Consider the following 22376-nt stretch of genomic DNA (forward strand, 5'->3'; position numbering starts at 1 on the left):
ATCAATGACTGGTATCGGAAATCGGTCTTTAATGGTGATGCTGTTAAGGGCTCTGTAATCAATACAGAACCGCCACGTCTCATCTTTTTACTTGACTAATAGTACCGGTGAAGAGAATGGGCTGTGACTGAATTGTATTATCCCTTGCTTAAGCATATCTTGAACTTGCTTCTCGATTTCAGATTTTTGTAAGTAAGGGAGTCGGTAGGGTTCTTTGAACACGTTGTGGCAGTCCTTGGGGTTCTTTGAACACATTGCCATAGTGCTGAAGGAGTTGTTGTAGGCGGCTTTGGAAGTCTCTAGGCCCATCTAGGCTGTTGTTAGCTAAGGATGGCCTAGTCCAATTTGAGTCCATGTGCATGAATATGGGCTGATCTAGATCTCCTCTTCGCTTTGTCAGTGTTGCAAGACTGATGAGCCTTGGGCCCTTGCATGTTAGCCCTTGTAGATGGACTGTAGAGTTTCCTGATGTGAAGTCCATGGTGAGACGGGCCCAGTCACAGACCACGGGTCCTAGTTGTCTTAACCATTGAATGCCTAGTACCACGTCTGCTCCACTGAGATGGAGAAGATATAGGTCCACCGCAAACTGATGACCTTGAATCTTTAGTGGTAGGCCCATGCAAATGCTATTGCAAGATAGGCTGTTACCGTTGGCCACATGAACCGTAAAGGCCGTTGTTGGTTGAACCGGAAGTCCCATTTTATCCACCAAGACTTGAGTTATGAAGTTAAGGGAGCTGCCACTGTCTATGAGGATTGACACTTGGCGTCCTAGAATCAGCCCTGCAACTCTCATTGTTTGAGGAGACGCAAGTCCCGTAAGGGCTTGTAAGGATATTTCGGGCGTGCCATTGGATTGTATTTCCCAACTTGGGTTAGATTCTCCGCAACTGGTGATGTCGTCTTCCTCTTCGACATTTGTTTGGAGGAGAAATGCTTGTTGTTTCTTGCAGCGATGGCCCGGCCCAAATTTCTCTTTGCAGTTATAACAGAGACCTTTGTCTCTGTGGACTTGCATCTCTGCCCAGGTCAGCCGTTTGAAAGGAACTAGTGGGCCTGGGCCTAGTACTCCTCCCTCCTTGTCTGGTGTTGTCGTCCTTGCTCCCTTCTTGCTCCTGGACCCCATGGCCATTGCACCTTTCTTGCTCGACTGAACTTGTCCTCATACAATCTTGCTAGTGCTGCCGCATTGATGACTGAAGTGGGCTGCATCGATTTCACTTCTAGTCGTAGTTCTTCTTTTAGGCCACCGATAAAGCTTTCCACCAACACCTTCTCCGTCCACCCTTGGACTCTCACGGCCAGCCTTTCGAACTCCATTTGGTATTCCTTTACTGATCCCACCTTCGGCAGCTTTGCCAAATTTTCATCAAGATCTTTGAACCCAGATGATCCAAAACGGACAGTCATGGCATCCGTGAAGTCTGCCCAGGTTTGACGAGGGTGCCCCCTTCGGTACCATTGAAACCAAAGGATGGCTTCCCCTTCAAGATGCGTAGAAGCCAGAGCTACCCTATCTTGCCCCGGTGTTTCATGGTAATCGAAATACCTTTCGGCCTGAGAATCCAGGGAGTTGGGTCGCCACCTGAGAAGATGGGGAAGTCGATTTTGGCTATTCTTGTTGCCGCCCCTATTCTATGACTATTTTCATTGCTGCACTCTTCTTGGCTTCCTCTGTCAATGTTCGTTGCCCCCTACTCCAATCAAAGGAGGAGAGCAATGAAGCCTTCCTTCATTTCTTTGAGATCTGAAGACATTCAATGGATCTCAACCTCCATCTGATCCACTCGGGTGTCTACTAACGTGTTTCTTGTCTTGGTCATGTTGGCTCTGATACCAAATTGTTAGGAACCTACCTAACTCAAGGCTCTTCGAAGGGCCAACCTCCTGATTTCTTGGAAGGAGAGAGAGAGGGGGGTGGGGGGGGGGGGAGAGTTCTAATGCTGAAAGAGTCAATGTCCTATTCCTTTTCTACTCTACTACTTATAGTGTTACAATCTTGATTGTTACAGTTGTTACAAGTGGACGAAAGTTGTTACAATTGGATGGCAATTGTTACAAGTGGATGGTAGTTGTTACAAGTGGATGGTTAGTTGTGCTGATGTGGCCTCCTCTTGTAAAACTGATTAATTGCCTTTTGTTGGTCTGCTCCAACAGTTTTGACAATCGGCATCAGTGGAACCTCTTAAATCCACCTCCTCCTTCAATCCATTCTCAGCTTTACTAAAACACTCATTCACACCACTCAGACCTTCCTTCACCGAAGGGTTAGAACCCGAAATAAACTTACCATCGAGTACCTTTAGATTTGCAGCTTCCACAACCTCCACATGATCGCCCCTATTCCAAACACAGCCAACAAGCTCTTCCACACTATTATTTGGGCTTTGCTCCACATCACTACAGACAGAAACCTTCGCTAGAATTGCAGTATCCTTTTTCTTCCTTTTATCACCACTGAAGACCTCTTGTTCCCCTCGTACCCCTCTCCTATTTCGAAGCTTATCCCAAACTAATCTAATTGAACCCTTCCCAGTAACAGCCTTTGAATGTTTAAACTTTGCTACATGTTTTCTATTTATCTTAAACCTGAGTGAGTTGAAGTTTTTTCTTCTACTTCTTGATGGAGATTTTGGGAGGTGGGCCCCAGCTGCATTACCATCCTCAAATGGACCCCACTTCTTTTTCCTTTATTTGAAACCTTCCCCAACTCTCCCTTCTCTACCTTCCCAGAGTCTTGAGAATCAAAGTCTCAACGACCCAGCCATCCTCATAATTTTTTTGTTCCCAAACTGCCCTCGTCTTTAATCTTCTACCTTTCCTTTGCTACCAGCCCGTTCAACTTACTGTTCGACCCAACCAAACACTGAGAATCTCTCCCCTCCTTCCCAGGAAAAAAAATCATCCAACCAACCACCAAGGTAAGTTCCTTCTACCACCAGATTGGAGCAGCAAAGAAACAAGGTCAAGATGAATTTCCTTCACCTCAATTAAAATCCATGCACAAACAAAGTTTTTCCACTCAATGGTTCTTGACTCGGCAAACCTAAAATTTCCATATGCATTCCCAACATCTCTAAATGTTTGGAAACACCAGGCAGGTAGAGGAATGCCAAAGACATTTATCCAAACAAAGCTCAACGACCCCATGTTTCTCGACGCTCCAACAAGAGGCTTCCATCTCCCCAAACTTATAACTGGAAACATAAGCAGATCTTGTTCATAAATCATAGTCGAGGATGTCAAGAGCTTCTTTCTCACTACTGAAGGTGAAAAGAAAGAACCCCATGCTAAGCCTCCTCACCTGAAAGGATCTACTTGGATTCCACTCAACCATTGCCCAAACCCACACTTCTTTCACATCTGGCTTAGAATTAATTAAACGACCAACCAAGCTTCTGTTTAACAGCTTAAGCCAACCCACTGTTCCTCCAGTCGAGCTAGCGACCACCTCTTGCATCATTGAATCATCTCGTGAGCCCACTAGTTACTTGCCTGACACCTCACTCCTTTGTTGATGCATTGTCAGTATCATCAGAACACTCCCCTTCACTAGCAAAATTTGCAGCACCAAAGATCTCTTCAATTTTCTTTTTCCCCTTATTTTTGCATTTTCAACATTTTTTTCTAATATGCCCAACCTCATGACCCTTTATTATTTTTTCCTACCTCTAACAATCAAGCCATCTTGCCTTGATCTTATTTTTAGGAGATTATCAAACTTGCACCAAAGGGAATTGGAAGCCCCCTTCTCAAAAGAAGAAATATGGCATATGATAAAAAATTTGGAAGTGGACATGTCACCATGTTATGGGCCCGGGCGTAGGATCTCCTCACGGGTCAGTCCATGGGGAGAACCTCTAGCTTCCCCTTGCCCCTGCCTTTGCGTGTAGACCCTATCGTGGCGACCTAAGGGGTGATTTGTCCAAGAGATCACCCTAACTCTCCTCAACTCGTCTCTTGACTGAAATTCTTCGATGCCTTATTCTCTAGTCGCAGCTCCTTAAATAGGAGATTACAAGAGGTGAGGGTCCTCCTTGTAGGAAGACTCCTTGTTGAATTCGACTGCTTACAGATAAGACTCCTAACTTGGGAAGGATAAGGCTTCCCTAAGATAAACAAACTCCTACTACTCTTCTAATAAATAAAGTAAGAACAGATAAGAACAGATAAGAGAAACTGCTAAAGATAAGTTGTTGCTGGCTAAGGATAAGATAAGCTGATAAGATAAGCTGCTGCCCACATGGGCCCTGCATCACTGCTGCTGCTGGCGGCGGTAAGTCTTCCCCACAAACGCATCCACAACGATAGTATTAGCAATCTCTTCTACAAGAAATGTTGGGAGGTGGTAAAAGTGGACCCGTTAAAGGTATTTCAGGACTTCCATCAAAATGCAGCCTTGGAAAGAAGCCTGAATTCTACCTTCATCTCCTTAATCCCAAAGGTGGAAATTGCAACAAACATCAGGGATTTTAGACCGATTAGTTTGTTAAACAGTTTCTGTAAAATTATGGCTAAGGTCCTTGCAAAGAGATTGAAAAAGGTAATAAATTTTGTGATAGAAAAAAAAAAAAAACAGTTTGCTTTTGTGCTGAGCAGACAAATGCTAGATAGTGTCTTGGTGGCAAATGAGCTAATTAACTCAAGGAAAAGAGAGGGGAGGCCTGGGATGTTACGTAACTGAACTTGGAAAAGACTTACGATCATGTCAACTAGAAATGCCTAGATTTTGTCTTGGAAAGAATGAATTTTGGCCAGAAATGGAGGAATTGGATCAAGGGTTGTATCATCTCTCCAAAGTTTTCCATTCTGGTGAATGGTCAGTCGGCTGGTTTCTCAAGAGTTCAAGAGGTTTACGGCAAGGGGACCCCTTATCTCCCCTCCTTTTTATTTGTGTGATGGAAATTCTAGCCATCTTTACCAGCCAAGTAGGGGACGAAGGGCTGTAGAATGGTTTTGAAACAAACTCAGGGGGTAGAAGGTTCAATTGCTTCAATTTGCTGATGACACCCTTTGTTTCATTGTTGCTGATGTGGAACAATTGGAAGTTTTGCTAGGGGTGTTGGGTTGGTTTGAAGTGGTGTTGAGTCAAAGTAAATTGGTCAAAGAGCAGTTTAATTCCAGTTGGAAGGATAGAGAATTAAGAAGCTCTTACTAATGTGCTGGCTTGTCAGGTTGATTCTCTGCCTGTAAAGTATCTAGGGCTTCCTTTGAGAGCCAAGTGCACCTCCTCTATAGATGGGATCCTGTGATGAATCGTTTTGAAAGGAAATTGGCCTCTTGGAAATCTAAATACGTAGCCTTGGGAGGTAGAATTACTCTCATAAAGAGCTCCCTTTCAAATTTAACCTCTTACTTTATTTCTCTTTTCCCAATTCCGATAAAAGTGGCTCAAAGAATTGAGAAGCTACTGAGGAGCTTCTTATGGAGAGGTTGGGAGGAGGAAAAGAAAATCCACTTAGTAAATTGAGACCAAGTGTGTGCACCAAAAAGAAAAAGGATTGGGGATCAGAAATCTGAAGACCTTCAACAAGGCCCTATTGGGGAAATGGATTTGGAGATTTGGAAAAGAAAGGAAAAGTTGGTCGAGGAAATTACTAGCATCAAAGCATGGTACAGAAAAAGGTAATTGGGTAACTGTTTCAAACTTCTCTTTGGGGTGTTCTTTATGGAAGAAAATTATGGAGGTTGCTCAACTTCTAAATAGAGAACTGTCCCTTAAACTGGGATCTGGTCAGACTGAGATTCTAGAAGGACACTTGGTGTAATAGCAGGCCTTTAGCTGAGTCCTTTCCCTAGTTATTCCAGCTTGTAGAAAATCAAGATGCAATGGTAGCTAGTGATTTAAAAGGCACACTTGAGGCGCACCTAGGCACATAGGCAAGGCGTATTTTAAGGTATGCACCCCACCTAGGTACTAGGTGCAGCCCTATCAAAAGGGACATGCTTGGTATGCCTGGTGCACCTAGGCATGCGCCTAATGCGCCTTGCAAGGATTAAAGTATCAGTATCGAGTATTGTACCGGACAACTTGGATAAGGATATGCTTTGGAAATGCATGGATATGGACGAAAGATTTGGATACGCTAGGGAAACACAGAGAAATTCCATAAATGTATCAATAACACCAAACTTAAAATCAAATAACCACAAATAATCTATAAATACCTAGTAAATGTATATTTTAATGGTAAGTATGAAAAACATATTACAATTAATATGTCAAGATGCATAAATATCATACAATTTTATAGATAATGCATCAATCAAGAGTTCAAGACACATAAAATATGTACATATTTTATTTTAATTATTAAATCAATTATTTTCTATTTTACTATTTCTTACTTTTTTACATTAACAAAAAAAAAGTCAACCAAATATTAAATTCCCAAACGTAAGTAAAATATAAATTAATAATTTATAAAAATATATAATTTTAATTTAAAATAAATCAAATTTGTTAAAATTTCTAAGATAAAAATTGAAAATTATATTATATATAAGTTGAAAATTCTTAATTGCTAACATAATCATTACATATTAGTATTTTTGTTTCTATAGTTTTTCTAAAATTAAAAACCATTTTTGGTATAAATTTTCATTGGTAGAATTGATAGATTCTTTTTAATATTATATACCCAAATATTTTGTAAATATTTAATATGTTGTTATTTAATGTGAGGTAAACTAAAATTATAATTAATAATTTATATATATATATATATATATATTAATTTTAAGTATTAAAATAATTATTCTATTATTAATATTTTTATTTGCATACACTTCTTGATATCAAAATCATTTTTTGATTTTAATGTGAATTTGATAGGTTATTTATTTGGTTATTGCATTAGTTTATAAAATAACAATTTTTAATATTATTCTTTTAATTTTTAGTAGGATTTGTTAAACATAAATGTGTTATTTAATAGAATTACATGTGGTATGCACATACAGTATAATAGAATTAATTGTATTTCAATAATTAATATGAGAGTCAAGTTGGACCAATGGTTTAGAGGTGAATTTAGAATCGCATAACATGTAGGGAGACTTAGGTTTGAATCGCCCCTTCATCAAAATCTGTTTTTAACAAAAAGGCAGGGCCATGCGGTGTATCAGTCCGTATCGCATTGTATTGTACCGGTACACATCGATACGGGCTCATATGCACCCGTATCGACTCGATACGCACTGATACGCACGAATGGCGGGATAAACTTACAGTCGTGACGTATCATGTACCAGGTAGGGTCGATACCGATACAATACACCCCGCATCAGGTGTATCGTGTCAATATTTTAATCTATGGCACCATGTGCCTCAGCCTAGGCGTGCGCCTTTTGAAAATTTCACGCTTTTTTGTTTTATTTTAACCTAGCGACTAGGTCGGGGGCTCCACTTTGGTTCACTCGCTCACTTATTTTCTAATGTTGTTCATTCATTCATTCTAATAAAATATCTTCTCAAAAGGCAATTAAAGTTATAAAATCATCATTTGTATGTGAGAATTAAGAATTTAAGACCCTAGCATGGACTGGTTTGGGCTTGCCTTGAGAGGCATGGTAAAAAGGCAGCCCGTAGAATCAGAAATGCAATATATTTTACATCACTTTTTTTTTGATAAATGATGCTTTACATCACATTAGCTATTTGAAGTAATGTAATTGAAGAAAAAAACAGATTGTGGATTTTTTTGATAATTGAGAATTAATTTTATTAAACAAGAAGAATAAAGCTTTACAAGCATCCCTTGGAGAGGCACGAGATGCAGCCTCCCCTAAGCATTACAAGCGATCAGAAATAAAGATTACAAAGCTGCCCAAAATAACTGATCCCTAGAGGACCCCTGTTTAGCAAGAAAATCAGCAAGGCATATGACTCCCTACCCACCCATTGGAATCTACACAGTGTGTGTTGATAAGCATTTCACTTTTTTTATGAGATCCCTATAACTCTAAACAACTAAGTCTGGATTTGACAACCAGCCGACTATCAGTTTAGAATCGCCTTCAATTAGCAAGTTCTCCACTCCTAATTGTTTGGCAATCTGAATCCCTTGTACTGCGGCCAGCATCTCAGCTCTTATGGAATCCCCTATCCCCACCAGGCCTAAGAAAAAGATGATGTTGCCATTCTCATTCCTCAGGACTCCTATGCCAAACGGCCATGGATTACCTTGACTACTTCCGTCAAAATTCAATTTAATAACCCCTTGTGATGGAGTTACCCAGCCTGGCACACACTTCGGTTAGGATTCTGGGTTTTACATACTTGAAAATGCTTTATATGTTTGATTTTATTTTTAAATTTTCATTTGAATACGCTTTATAAATGTTATGTTTATGTATTTTAATTTTACATAATTGGTTTTTTAAACCATTTATTTTAAATTTTAAGTTTACAATTTTTATTCATATAATTTTTTTGAAGAGTAAAAAAAAATTTATTAGAACTAAAAAAACAAAAGCAGTCCAAATACAAGCATCTCTCAGGTTTAAAAGATAACACCTGCCCAACATAGAGAAGAAACTAAAACAAGAGCTCAAAAAACAAGAAGGTACTGCAAACAGTCCCGAAGTACAGCAAATTAATAGTCTTCTTCAAGAAAATCATCTTCTCCACCTTCCTCATTCCATGCCTCTCCTCCTTCCCCATCCACGATCTTCCTTGAGCTTTCCACCCTCTTTTCTTTTTTAAAAACATTGAAAGCCCTTCTAGCGAACTCCTCTCATCCCCAAAAAAAAACAGGCCTAAGCTCTTACCCACCTGAACTCCCCTGTTAACCAGACATTTAATCTCTCCATTATTCCCCCCTCTCACCTATAATGGTTGAAGAAGACGCATGTGAATTTTTTCCACTATCTCAATTGCCCTTTTCCACCTTATCCACCATCTCTAACCTCAGTTCCCAACCTTCCTCAGAAGCTGACATCCTCTGCAGCTCTACTCCTTCTAGATCTTGTCCTTTAACTCCCCGAAGCTCAGAACTCTTCGTATTCGAGGCTTTACCCTTTGAATCTCTCTTCTTATAGACTTTCTTAAATTTGTTAGTGGGACCAGCACCGATCAGCCCAACTTTCAGTTGAGAGAAGACTTTAGAGACATGAACAAGGTGAAACCTGCTTTCATCTTTTCCTTTCCTTAAAATCTTTGGAGCAACATTGTCCCTAACCTTGATATCAGTTCTTGTAACCCCAAGTCTTCCAGCTGGGACTTCAAAACATAAATCCTCTTCTAGATCTTCTGAAGAACCACTTTCTTCTGTTCCTGCATCCTCAACATGACTTCTTTGTTCTAAGCTCTTAATTTCACCTTCTTCAAGACCCTCTCCTTCTCTCCTCCCCTTCTGTGTACTTTCTTCCTCCCTTACACCCTCCTCTCCTTCCTTTAAACCAACCTCATTTCCTCCCCTATCTTCCTAACACCTAACAACTTCCTTATTAGACAAAACCAATCGCCCCTCCTGAGGCGAAGCAACAGGGATCTCAACTTCAAAAGTACCAAAACAAATAGACTTACCCAGTGGAAGATTAAGCTTTTTCTGCTCCAAACTCCCAACACTCTTCTCCCCATGGGCGAGCTTACCTCCAATGCCCTCAATTGGGCTAAGCTCATCCTCACTATCTCGGCTCCCCTCAACCCACACTTTTCCTTCCATCTCTGTCAAATTTGGCAATGACCCAAATCCATTCCTTTGTCTTGTCAAAGTGAAGCTTGTGAGAAGCTCTCCTTCTCTTTATCCTCTTAAACTGCTTAAACTTGGTGCCTAATCCATTTCTATCCTTTGTTTTGTTTTGTTTGAACCCCCTATTACTGCCACTCTTAAACCTCAATCTTAGAGGGTGGTCCCCACTCCCAACACCCAAGGCTTCGATCAAATACCGAGACTCGCTTACCATCCCACCCTCTAAGTCCTGCCTTTCCACATTCTCCTTACCAAAACCATCCATGTGCCTCCCTTCTAACATCATAGCTTTGCATGAAATTACCAATTTACCCCTTGACTCTTCTCCCTCATTCAAACGACCCTCCATCTTCCCCTCTTCACCAGAGCCATCGACCTGCAACTCCAAACCAACTCAATCTCTTCACCCTTCCTATTTTCTTTTTAGTATGTGCTTTAAGGAACGTGTTGCCTTCCCCCTCAATGAAAATCCTCAGATCGTAATTCTCACCTACAAAAAGCTAGAGATAAGGAGCTTGGGATAACAGAGGCTGCATCGACCTCCACCAGAATTCTCGCAACGTCAATTTTTTCCCAAGTCCTATTCCTTTAATCGGCGTTCAAGAACTTACCGTAGGCATCTCCAATCGTTTTGATTGATTCGACACTCCACACATGCAGGGGGATTCCCAAGACTCCAATCCACATCGCCCTCCTCCTTTTACCTTCTTGAATATGTCCTATTGCAGGAAACCACCAGTTTAAACGTAAACCACAACTCCTCTTCATCTTGCCTTCGTGTTCCAACACCCACTCCGCCTCCTCTCTTCCATGAAACATAAATAGAAACAGTCCTCCATTAACCTTTTAACACCCAAAACTTTCTCTTTACCCCACTCAAAAGAGGACCAAGTGTAAGTATGGGGATGAGGCTAGATAGGGTGGTCTCCTTAAAGAACGAAGAAGGATTAGGGTTAAGGCCGCAGGGGGAAATAATGGGTAGGCTTTTGCTTATGGAGAAATTTAGCAGAGTCGGGTAGTAAGAGTACTCAGGGAGAGTGTCCCCCAGTCGTACTTTACCACCTCTTTTTATAAGTGTTAGCGTAGGGGTATTTTTGTCTTTATACCTTGATTAATGTTGCTGATCTATAATGTTGTGTTGGAACATGTGCTCTTAACTTAAGTAAGGGCACATAGGTCTTTTCAGTCATGTTTTAATAATAATATAAATACTTACTGGCCGACTGGGAGAAGTCAAGTTGACTCTTTCAGTTCAAACCAAAATTCTCTCCTCTCTTTCTCTCTCTCTCTCTCTTTATCACCTTTTCTTCTTCTACATAACTGAACTCAGTCAGGCCAAACTCTAAGGCAGACCTGAATTCTATCTTGGTATCAGAGCAAGGTTAAATCTGCCTAGATTTCTGCTTGCCTAGGGTTCATTCTCTATGCACCCTATCTAGGGTTTTCCTCTTTTTTTTCTGTGTTCAATTGGAGATAAGGGAAAGGGCTGAAAAGGAGTGATCGCCCTCTTCCCTTGGAGGTCTCTATGCCTCCAGTCAGATCGTATGTGGTCGGTTGCTGTGATTTCTGAGATCGCCCTCTCCTAGTAGAGGAAGAATAGAGGGCCGAACTGTGTGGGCAGTGGCTGTTGTGTGTGGCTGTTGTGTGTGCAGCGGCTGTTGTGTGTGGACTGCTTTCCTGCCCGTATGGGTGTTACTTCAGCGATAAGGTAAGAGATTTCAGTGCATGATATCTGTTATGGATTAAATAGGAGGTGTGTTTCAGACCATATGCTAGGGTTTCGGCCAGTAAGTACTAGGGTTTATGCTGGTTTCTTTGTGCATTTTGAAGGAAGAGATATGATCATATAGTGGTGAGATTTCAGGTAGTTGTAGGAGTAGGGTTTGTGGTGTGAGCACACTTTTCAGCAACAACAAATGCTGAAATCAGTGTGACAGGTGTGATCTAGGGTTTGTGGTGTAAAGAGCACACATTCCAGCAACAATTAGTGCTGCAATCAGTGTAACAGGTGTGACCTAGTGGCGTGTAGTGTGCAGATCTCAGTGATAATAGAATTCAGCAAGTGTGCAGAATCGGTAATAACATAATGGGAGACGATAATGATTACAAACCTAGTGTGATGGTGCCTACAAACTACCTGAATGTTCAGATGACCTCCATTAAGTTAAATGGAGAGAATTATGTGCCTTGGGCTAAATCCGTTGAAGTCTTTCTAAAGGCAAAGAAGAAGGTAAAACACATCAGAGAGGAGAAACCCTCCTCTGACTCTCACAAGTATGAAGACTGGGAGCAAGAGGATGCTCAAATCATCACATGGTTGTGGAACAGTATGGAACCCAGGATTAGTGTGAACTTCATGTTCCTTGATACTGCCAAAGATGTGTGGGACCATGCGAAGAAATTGTATTCGGGGCAGGACAATACAACCAGAGTTTATCATCTTTATCAAGAGTACTTTAACCTGCAACAGGGCAATCAGAGTCTTGAGGAGTACTATGCCAACATGAGGAACATACGTAATGAGTTGAATGTCTATCATCCTCTCACTTCTGATGTCAAGATTCAGCAACAACAGAGAAAGCAGCTTGATGTGACTAGATTTTTTGTGGGACTAAAGTCTGAATATGAACCAGTACGGGCTCAGATATTAGGGGGATCAGCTCTTCCGTCCCTAGAAGAGGTTTTTACTCTACTCCGGAGGATTTCTATCGGATCTACTGAGAACTCTAATATCTCAGATAGATCTGCCTTCGCTACATCGAGAGGCCGTGGTGTTAGAGGTGGAGCTCGGGGAGCTCAGTCTGGCCATGGTGGTGGTAGTGGTTCTACATATGGCCGAAGTGGCAATGGTGGGTCTACTCATAATCGTGGTGGTGGTCGTACTGGGAGCAGAGATTCAAGGGGAGCCCGTGGTATAGGACGTAGCTCAGGCCCGAGGAAGTGCACTCATTGTGGTATGGATGGACATACCATCAACTATTGTTATGATCTACATGGTCCTCCCTCAACCTGGGCCAATCATGCCGCGACCGGTGACTCAAGTTTTGGCTTTAGACAGGAGAATCATTCATCTAACCAGATGCCTCCTACTTCCACAGATGGTCCCATGAAGGAGATGGTGAGTGTTCCCCGTGATAATATGAGATGTTTATCCAATCACAGCAGAACACGGCGACTTTTGCTCACTCAGGTATGGCTTGTCTGGCATCTACACCCAATCCCTGGATCATTGACTTTGGAGCCTCCGATCACATGACTGGAACTCCATGTGTGTTTTCCTCCTTATCTCATTGCTCAACATCACAATCTGTCACCCTTGCTAAAGGTTCCACATCCTCAATTTGTGGTGTAGGTAATGTTGACCTAGATCCTGTATCCCTCTCATCAGTTCTGTATGTTCCTAAATTGCCTTTTAACCTTATGTTTGTTAGTAAGCTGACCAAATCACTTAACTGTTCCATTACCTTTTATCCTTCTATGTGTGTCTTTCAGGATCTCAAAATAGGGATGAAGATTGGTGGAGGGCATGAAGCAGGTGGATTGTATTATCTTGATGGTGGTGGTGGTAGAACTTCAACAGCTCTCCAATCATCTCTTTCTCCTCTCCAGTGGCACTGCCGATTTGGTCATCCGTCACTAAAAGTCTTGAAGTCCTCGGTTCCGTCCTTGAGTCAGCTTTCTGTTTTGAATTGTGAGTCATGTCAGTTTGGGAAACACCATCGTGTTCCCTTTAGTTCTAGGGTTGATAACCGTGTGTCGAGTCCTTTTTCTTTAGTTCATTCAGATGTTTGGGGTCCTTATAAAGTGATGTCATATAATGGATACAGATATTTTGTCATTTTTGTGGATGATTTTTCAAGGATGACGTGGCTCTATTTAATGAAAGAAAGAAGTGAATTGTTTACCATTTTTCAAAAATTTTATGCTGAGATTCGTAACCAATTTGGTACCCACATCAAAGTTTCGTTCTGATAATGGTCGCAAATATTTATCCTCATCAGTTCAGGAATACCTAGACCAACACGGCATTATACATCAAACCTCGTGTACCTACACCCCACAACAAAACGGGGTGGCTGAGAGAAAGAATCGCCATCTCCTTGAAACAGCAAGATCCCTAATGCATCACATGCATGTTCCCAAACCTTTTTGGAGTGATGCGGTGCTTACCTCTTGTTTTCTAATTAATTGGATGCCCACGTTCATCCTTGATGGTCATTCTCTGTTTCAGGTCTTGTTTCCCACTTTGTCTCCGTTCCCTCTTACGCCGAGAGTTTTTTGGTGTGTCTGCTTCGTCCATAATCTGGGTCCCGAGAACAACAAGTTCGATGCCCATTCTCTCAAGTGCATCTTCCTTGGCTATTCTCGGACCCAGAAAGGGTATAGGTGTTACCATCCTGGTTCTCGACGGTCCTTTGTGTGTGCTGATGTCAGTTTCTTTGAGTCTATTCCGGTCTTTTTGGGATCTGGTGATGCTTCTTCCTCCTCATCACCTCCTCTTCCACTTCCTGTTGTTGATCCCCCTCCCTTTGTTCCAATCGTGACCAAATCCTTGCCTCCGGTGCCACCACCTATTGAACGCCCACCTATCCGTCATGTGTATACACATCGCCCACGTGCACCAGCTACTACTCCTCCGGCTACATCTCCGTCGAAAGATCCGGCACCAGACCCGCGCACTTAGCATCTAAGATTGATCTACCCATTGCTTTGCAGAAAGGTAAACGTACTTGCACCCTTCATCCCATTCTTAATTATGTTTCTCTTACTCATCTTTCCACTTCCCATCACCATTTTGTTACCTTGTTATCATCAGTTATTGTTCCTAAAAATGTCCAGGAAGCCCTTGCCTCTCCAAGGTGGTGTCATGCCATGGAAGAACTCTCAACCCTTCATCATAATCATACTTGGGACCTCACTGCTCTTCCTCCTGGGAAGCAAGCTGTTGGTTGTAAATGGGTTTATACGGTTAAGTATCTGCTGATGGTAGTGTTGAACGCCTGAAAGCGCGATTAGTTGCAAAAGGGTACTCCCAAACCTATGGTATTGACTACACAGGGACCTTCTCACCGGTTGCTAAGATAGGGTTAGTTCGTGTTGTGATCTCTCTTACAGCCATGTATGAGTGGCCACTATATCAGCTTGATATCAAGAATGCCTTTTTGCATGGTGACTTACTCGAGGAGGTCTACATGGAGCAACCTTCGGGGTTTGTTGCTCAGGGGGAGGATGGTAAGGTATGCAGACTAAGGAAGGCTATATATGGGCTTAAACAATCTCCTCGAGCATGGTTTGGTAGGTTCAGTGAGGTGGTAAAGAAGTTTGGTATGAAACAGTGCAAAGTTAACCATTCTGTATTTAGTCATGACTCTCCGGGAGGAAAAATACTATTAGTGGTGTATGTAGATGATATTGTTATTACTGGGAATGATAACATTGGTATTGATAGGCTGAAGACTTATCTGCAAGATCACTTTCAGACAAAGGATCTGGGTAAACTGAAATACTTCTTGGGGATAGAGGTAGCGAGATCCAAGTATGGGATTAACCTGTGCCAGAGGAAGTATGTGCTTGATTTGCTGGAAGAAACAGGCCTGTTGGGTGCCAAACCAGCTGAAACACCCATGGACACAAATACCAAGCTAAGCAGTGATATGAGTGAAGTGTTTGAAGACCCTGGCAGATATCGACGACTTGTGGGCAAACTAAACTACCTAACCATTGCCAGACCAGACATCTCATTTGCAGTTAGTGTGGTAAGCCAGTTCATGCAAAAACCTCTGATCCCTCATTGGAATGCGGTTTTGAGAATTGTGAAGTATCTAAAAGGGGCTCTGGGTCGCAGTCTAATATACAAGAGTGGGGGAAAACTTGAAATAGAAGGGTATTCTGATGCTAATTAGGTCGGTTCTATGTCTGATAGGTGGTCTACTACAAGCTATTGCACGTTTCTGGGAGATAACCTGGTGACATGGAAAAGTAAGAAGCAGGCGGTTGTGGCAAGAAGCAGTGTAGAAGCAGAATATAGGGCTATGGCGCACACTGCTTGTGAATTAGTGTGGCTAAGGAACCTTCTACAGGAAGTAGGGTACAACAACACTCCAATGAAGCTCTATTATGATAATCAGGCTGCAGTTCATATCTCCTCTAATCCAATGTTTCATGAAAGAACCAAGCACATTGAGGTTGACTGTCACTTTGTAAGGGAGAAGGTGCTGAATGGAGAGCTAGACACTACACATGTTAATACAAGAAATCAGTGGGCTGACTTATTTACAAAAGGCTTGAGTCGGGGAAGAGTGGACTACATATGTAACAAGCTGGGAGTATATGATATACTCGCCAGCTTGAGGGGGAGTGTTAGCGTAGGGGTATTTCTGTCTTTATACCTTGATTAATGTTGTTGATCTGTAATGTTGTGTTGGAACATGTGCTCTTAACTTAAGTAAGGGCACATAGGTCTTTTCAGTCATGTTTTAATAATAATATAAATACTTACTAGCCGACTGGGAGAAGTCAAGTTGACTCTTTCAGTTCGAACCAAAATTCTCTCTTCTCTCTTTCTCTCTCTCTCTCTTTGTTTATCACCTTTTCTTCTTCTACATAACTGAACTCAGTCAGGCCGAACTCTAGGCAGACCTGAATTCTATCAATAAGGAAGTTCCCGAGGCTTTAAGGAGAAGGATTCCAAAAAGGATTTGATTCCCATTAGGAAAGGAAATCCTCATCTTTATGCCGGTTATCAAATGAACGCCACTAGGGTTTCGCTACGTGTCTGACGAGATCCTCTAAAGACAAAGTTCCCTTTTCCTTGAAGATTCTCACCTAGCACATGCAAGCTACATCTCATCATGGGTTTCCTCGTGGCCACATGTCAAGGACAAGGTTTGGGTTTGACTAGCGTGCTCGGGTGTCCGATCAATCACCTTCGAGGTGCCTCGTCACAACTCATTGTGACCAGAAAGGATGTCAATCACCCATAGGTGGGTATTCGCTAGTATCGAAGTGTATCTAATGCTCATTACAGTATGGGCTGCCATTCCACATCCATCGCAAGGTGCTAGTGATATACCTGATTAATATCAGGCCTACGATGTCAATTTATGTTTGTCGTGAGTCTCAGGCAACACCCATTGCAAATCGTAGGTTTGAGGAGGCAATTCATGCTTATCACAGGCCATGGATGGCTTTCTGAGCTCATCGCAAGTATATATGTGTCTTTGTTTCAATACCTTTATCATGATTACAGCAATGGAGGACGGCATGTACTTACACTAGGCTTCCACGTCCTTCTCCTCCAAATCCAGTCGAATGAACCTTCCGATTAAGCTTGCATTTATAATCTTCAACCTCTCGTCAAGCTCTCCAACTTGATTGAAATCGATTTGAATCTCTCCTTGGTTCAATCATTGTGTAGAGAAGGGGTGGGAGCCAATCACTCATCTTCTTTTCCATTACTATGAGACCAAGAAACAATGGTACTTTTTCCTAGGATTTTTGTTTTTTTTTTGAATTTTTGGCTTTTTTTTAATTTTCTTACATTTTTTATTTTCTAGCTTTTTCGTATTTTTGTCCCTTGCTTCAAAAAGGTGCATGCCTCACCTTGTGCCTTGCACCTCAAGCACAAATTGCCCCTTGTGTTTTTCTTTTTTTGTGCCTTGCGTTTTTATAACACTGGTGCCACTATATTGGGTTGCTACATCTCGCATTGGCCTATGAACTATTAGGTCTTCCCCTAGGAGCCAACCCAAAGGATGCTAGTTTCTAGAGTCCAATTATAGAAAGAATTTCGAAGAGGCTTGATGGTTGGGAAAAAGGGTATCTATCATTGGGAGGTAGAATCACTCTAATTCAATCGACCCTAGATAATCTTTTAGTCTTTAAAGCACTTGTCAATGTGTGTAGGAAGATTGAAAAGTTATGAGAGACTTTTTGTGGGAACCAAGGGAGTAAAAGAGATCATAGGGTTAGGTGGGACGGTGGAGAGATAAACTTTGGACAAGGATGGTATTAAGCATACATGGGCTTTCAACTGATGGATGGGATGGTGGAGCACTAAATTGGGCACTCATGCCTCTCCTTAGAAGGCCATCAATGGTATCTTACCTTCCTTTGGTTAAGTATGATCTATGTAGTGGAGACCATATTAAATTCTAAGAACATGTGTGGCTGGGTCCCTCCCCTTTAGAAGATCAATTGCCATCTCTTTTTGCTCTGAGCCACTTCAAAAACAAGCCAGTTTCTAATTTCCTTGTCCTTCTAGCTCTACTAGTGGCATTGGTTGGGATCTGGGTTTCCGTAGGGGTTTAAGGGATTTAAAAACTCCTCATGTCTCTAACTTGTTACAACTATTAGAAGATGTTTTCCTTGATTCTTCCAAACCTGATGGCCAAATTTGGACTAGGGATGCAAATGGATTGGAACAGATTTGAATCAAGGTATATCCAAATCTGATCTGGTACTGTTAAGAGCCAATCCAAAGATCTTATTGGATCTCATAAATATGGATTTGAATTTGAATCCAATGAAGAAGCCAGATATTCAAATCTGATCCAATCCAATTTAATTTCAGAAGAAATTAATAAATTATTAAAAGAAAAATAAAATATAATAATTTAAATAAAGAAAAACAAAAAATACAAGTATCTTTTCAACTATTTTCATCATATATATACATGTTTTTATAAATAAATAAATAATATAACAAATTTACAAAAATGCAATATAAATAATATATTTATAAATAAATAAATATATTATATGATCCAATCTGATTTCTGATTGGATCCTATATATGATCCAATCCGAAGATCTGAACTAGGGAGATCTGAATTCGACAAAATAGGATCAGATCGAAACATGATCCGATCCAGTTAAGGAGGTTTGTTGTAAGCCTATTCCGCCCAAGGTTAGTGCATTTTGTTGGGAAGTTGTTCATGGAAAGATTAATACCAGTGATTTATTCAAAAGAAGCGACCACAATGGTGTTTATCTCCCCCCCCCCCCCACATAGATGTTTTTTTGTGAAAGGCCAATGGTGAGAACTGTTATCACTTGCTAATTTCTTGTTCTTTTACTACTTGTATTTGGGAATGGTTTCTCTCTTTATTCAGGTGCAGGTGGACTCTGCCAAATAATGTTCAAAGCCTATTTGCCTCATCATTCTTTGAATGGCCACACAAAAGGAGTAGGATTATGTGGAAATGTATAAGGGTGGCGACTGTTTCAACTGTATGGGAAGAAAGGAATGCAAGGCTGTTTCAGGACAAGGAAAGCTCCAAAGAGGCTATAATTTAAACTGTCCTGATCAGAAAAGCTAATTGGTTAAATTCCATGGATAAATTCTTTAATATGTTAATGGATGATCCTCAAAGGAGCTGGAAGGCAGTGGCTGAATCACAACCTAGTAGATCAGTAGCTAATCTAATATGGTGCCCACCAGACAGGGGATTCATGAAACTCAATTTTGATGGAAGTTGTATGGGTAATCCAGGACCTTCAGGCATAGGAGGTCTGTCTGTTCAGAGATGAGACAGGTAATGTTATGTCACTTTATTCAGGACCAGTTGGGGAAGGAGATTCACTTAGAGCAGAGGTGCTGGCTGCAATGGAAGGAATACAAAGAGCTAAGTCTGTTAAACATCAGAAAATTAGTTACTGAAGGAGAATGAAAACTGGTGGTGAATTGGTTGCAGTGCAATGATCAGAGGATGCAGATTTTTAGCTCTGTAAAACAGAAATTCAAATGGACAACAAAAGATATGGAAGTAAAGGTCCAATGGGTTAAGCAGTCTGCTAACTCTAGGGCAGATGGTTTAGCCAAGCAAGGGGTGGAGAGGGAGAGTCTGTTTTGTAAAACTTTTATAGGTTTTCAGGGAGAGACAAGTCTGTCTCTCAATGTCTGTGTATATTGTACCTCTTGTATCTATCTTTTTATCTTTAATATAAATCTTGTTGTTATTGATCAAATAAAAAAACTACCACCAATGCTACTGCAATTGAAACAAAATCATGGCAAAGAAATATCTATGGTAAGTTTGTTTAAATCGTTGGACTAATGTTCTAAACCATTCTCTTTTATATGGAAATACATACAACTCATCCATCAGTCATAGCAAATAATGCCTCCACCCGACAAGAAAATCACAAATAAATAAACAAGAAAAATGACACTTTCCACTATTTTAGGCAATTCTATCAAGAGAAAAAGAAATAATTATTGCATTGAAAATAATTCATGCAATAAAATGATATACATACCTTGTTTTCCCACTCAAACTCAGCCCACATAGTTCTGAATGCCACATCAGCGCATGTTGCAGGAGATATGTAGTCCATTATATCAATGTGGATGTCATTAAGGACAATAACAGTTCGCTCAAGCACATTTGATGTTTCATAAACAATGTTCCCAAATATAACTCCTGTTTCAGTTGAAGAAACCTTAATGTTGGCTCTTATCTGTTTACTTGATTCTGGAGCTAGTGTATAATTCTGTGGGCGATCAACTAGTTTAAGATCACCCATGGTGGCCAACTCCAAACACAAATTCTGGAGAGTCTCCTTAGTTCGGTTGATAACTGTAACATCAAGCACAATGTCATAATGATGGACTGTCACATAAGCTTCAGCATATACAGGATCACTGAATCCTGTAAGCTGAAGAATGCGATTCAGCTTATTCTCATCATCTCCATCCTTAGTGAATTCTCCTGTTGCACGTTTCAAATCATCCTGGACTTCATCTTCCAATTCTAGCTGGCTCATACCCTGGAAAATCAAATTTATTTGACAAATTACAATAGTTGTTATATATTAAGATCAAAACCACCAAATTGGAAGATAAAAGTACAAAATAACCTTCTAGACAAAAAAAAAAAAAACACCAAATAAGTTCACAAGTAAATGTCTCATATATGAAACACCAAAACATTTCAGATCCAATATTTAACATGTCCACATAAGTACCAATTCTGAGTACTTCAATTTATACCAGGGGAAAAAACTAAAAGAAATGAAAGCTAAGCTCTCCCCAGGATCCAATATTTAAGATCCTGGACAGAGGTGGTAATAAACAGTAGCTAGACCTGTTGAAAGTGTAAGATTGGTTTGGAAACCTCCAGCTTTTAACATGTTAAAGTTGAACTTTGATGGCAGTTCGTTGGGTAATCCAGTAAGGGCAGGAATAGGAATTTTTAGAAACCACCAAGGAGTGGTGCTGGCCCTATTCTCAGGAACAGTTGGTTTTGGAGATTCAGTTCAGGCTGAAATTCTGGCTCTCTTACAAGGTTTGAGACCTGCAGTACAGCTAGAAGTAAGAGAGTTGGAAATCAAATAGACTCTTAGACAACAGATGAGGGAAATACTTTGCCTAGCAAGAGAAGTGGGAGTAATCTTCAAATGGGTAAGGAGATCAGCAATTCTTTGGTAACAACTTGGCAAAGCAGGGGACTCTCAGGGAAAGCTTGTTTTGAGCTGTACTGTTGAGATTTGTATGGGGTCAACACTCATGCTATAAGTGGTTGACACTTTTGTATTTAACTGTTATTTTAATGAAAGTTACTGTTTCCAATAAAAAAATGATATTCTAGCAAGGAGATTCAATTCTACTTTTAGATGGATATGGACTGCAAATGGGTTGGCGGATGTTTTGGCAAAGCAAGGAGTTAATAGGCCGAATTTATTTTGGGCAAAGTTGTGATCTGATGTATTTTGGGGCTTCTATGTAACTTGAATGTGAAATTTGGGGATGACATGTTGATCATCAAATTGTATTAACTATTTTTAATTAAGTTAACTCTGCTGATAAAAAAAAATAGACTATGGAACACCCCCACCCCACCCCCTCACCAAAAAAGAAAAAAAGGAAAACAAAAACAAAATCTAGAACCTCCATAACTGGAACTCCAATTGGCCACAAGCCAAAATCAGACAGGTAAGTTAGAGTAAGATCATCTTCCATATCCTAATTAGATGTTTGCACTTTGCATCAGTGGTCACAGAGCAGAAAAAAGCATTCAAGACCAGAGCCAGAGCCCTAATCTTGCAACTAACAGGTGCCTATTGCCATGAATCTTTTACTTTCTCATATTAAATATATGGAGTAAAAAACCCCAAAAAAAAAAGAAAACTTGCAGACATCCTATAGATAACTTCCAATGCCCATTAATTTTTTTCCAAACTAAATAATACTAGATAAACACTTCCAATGTCTACTGAATACTTTGTTCTAGTGCCAATTAAGGAAAGACCTTTCACAACAGTTGATAACAAAGTATCCCACAAAGCCTACCACCATATCTGAATTTGAATTTTGCAGGACCCCTACCCTTGTACTACATCAAGAGCAGAAATTTGTTACAATCAATTGAAAATTTGACATTTTAAATGCCAAGATGGAAGCTTACTCATAAAGAAGGGTATTGTTATTTGTGAAAGTTCTATAAATGCCACATCTGATTGAGTATCTCAGCCTACTTTGGAATTGATTTTTTTGTGCTTTTGATCAATAACTCACATATTTCATTAAAATTAAAGAGAAAAAATACAGGTACAAAAAATGGAGATAAACTCTCTTATCTCACCTAACCAAAACAACAAGACAAGAGAAAAATTACAAGATAGCCCAGAATAAAGAGTCCCCAGTTGCCCCTTGTTTAGCTAACCCATCAGCAAAGG

At 40.6% G+C, this 22376-nt stretch overlaps 1 protein-coding gene across 1 annotated transcript in view; it reads right to left on the bottom strand.

The window, feature by feature from the left end:
• Window positions 1-22376, bottom strand: part of LOC148843931 (coatomer subunit beta-1-like) — a 35849-nt gene that overhangs the window by 7574 nt on the left and 5899 nt on the right. Inside the window, exon 3 of the mRNA XM_088958685.1 lies at window positions 19959-20468. Coding sequence (XP_088814811.1) covers window positions 19959-20468 — 510 coding nt within the window. The remainder of the gene's footprint in view (window positions 1-19958; window positions 20469-22376) is intronic.

The sequence above is a fragment of the Nelumbo lutea genome, chromosome 8 (assembly GCF_056320005.1).
Source record: "Nelumbo lutea isolate HS-2025 chromosome 8, American lotus-T2T, whole genome shotgun sequence".
In the NCBI taxonomy this organism is placed as follows: Eukaryota; Viridiplantae; Streptophyta; class Magnoliopsida; order Proteales; family Nelumbonaceae; genus Nelumbo; species Nelumbo lutea.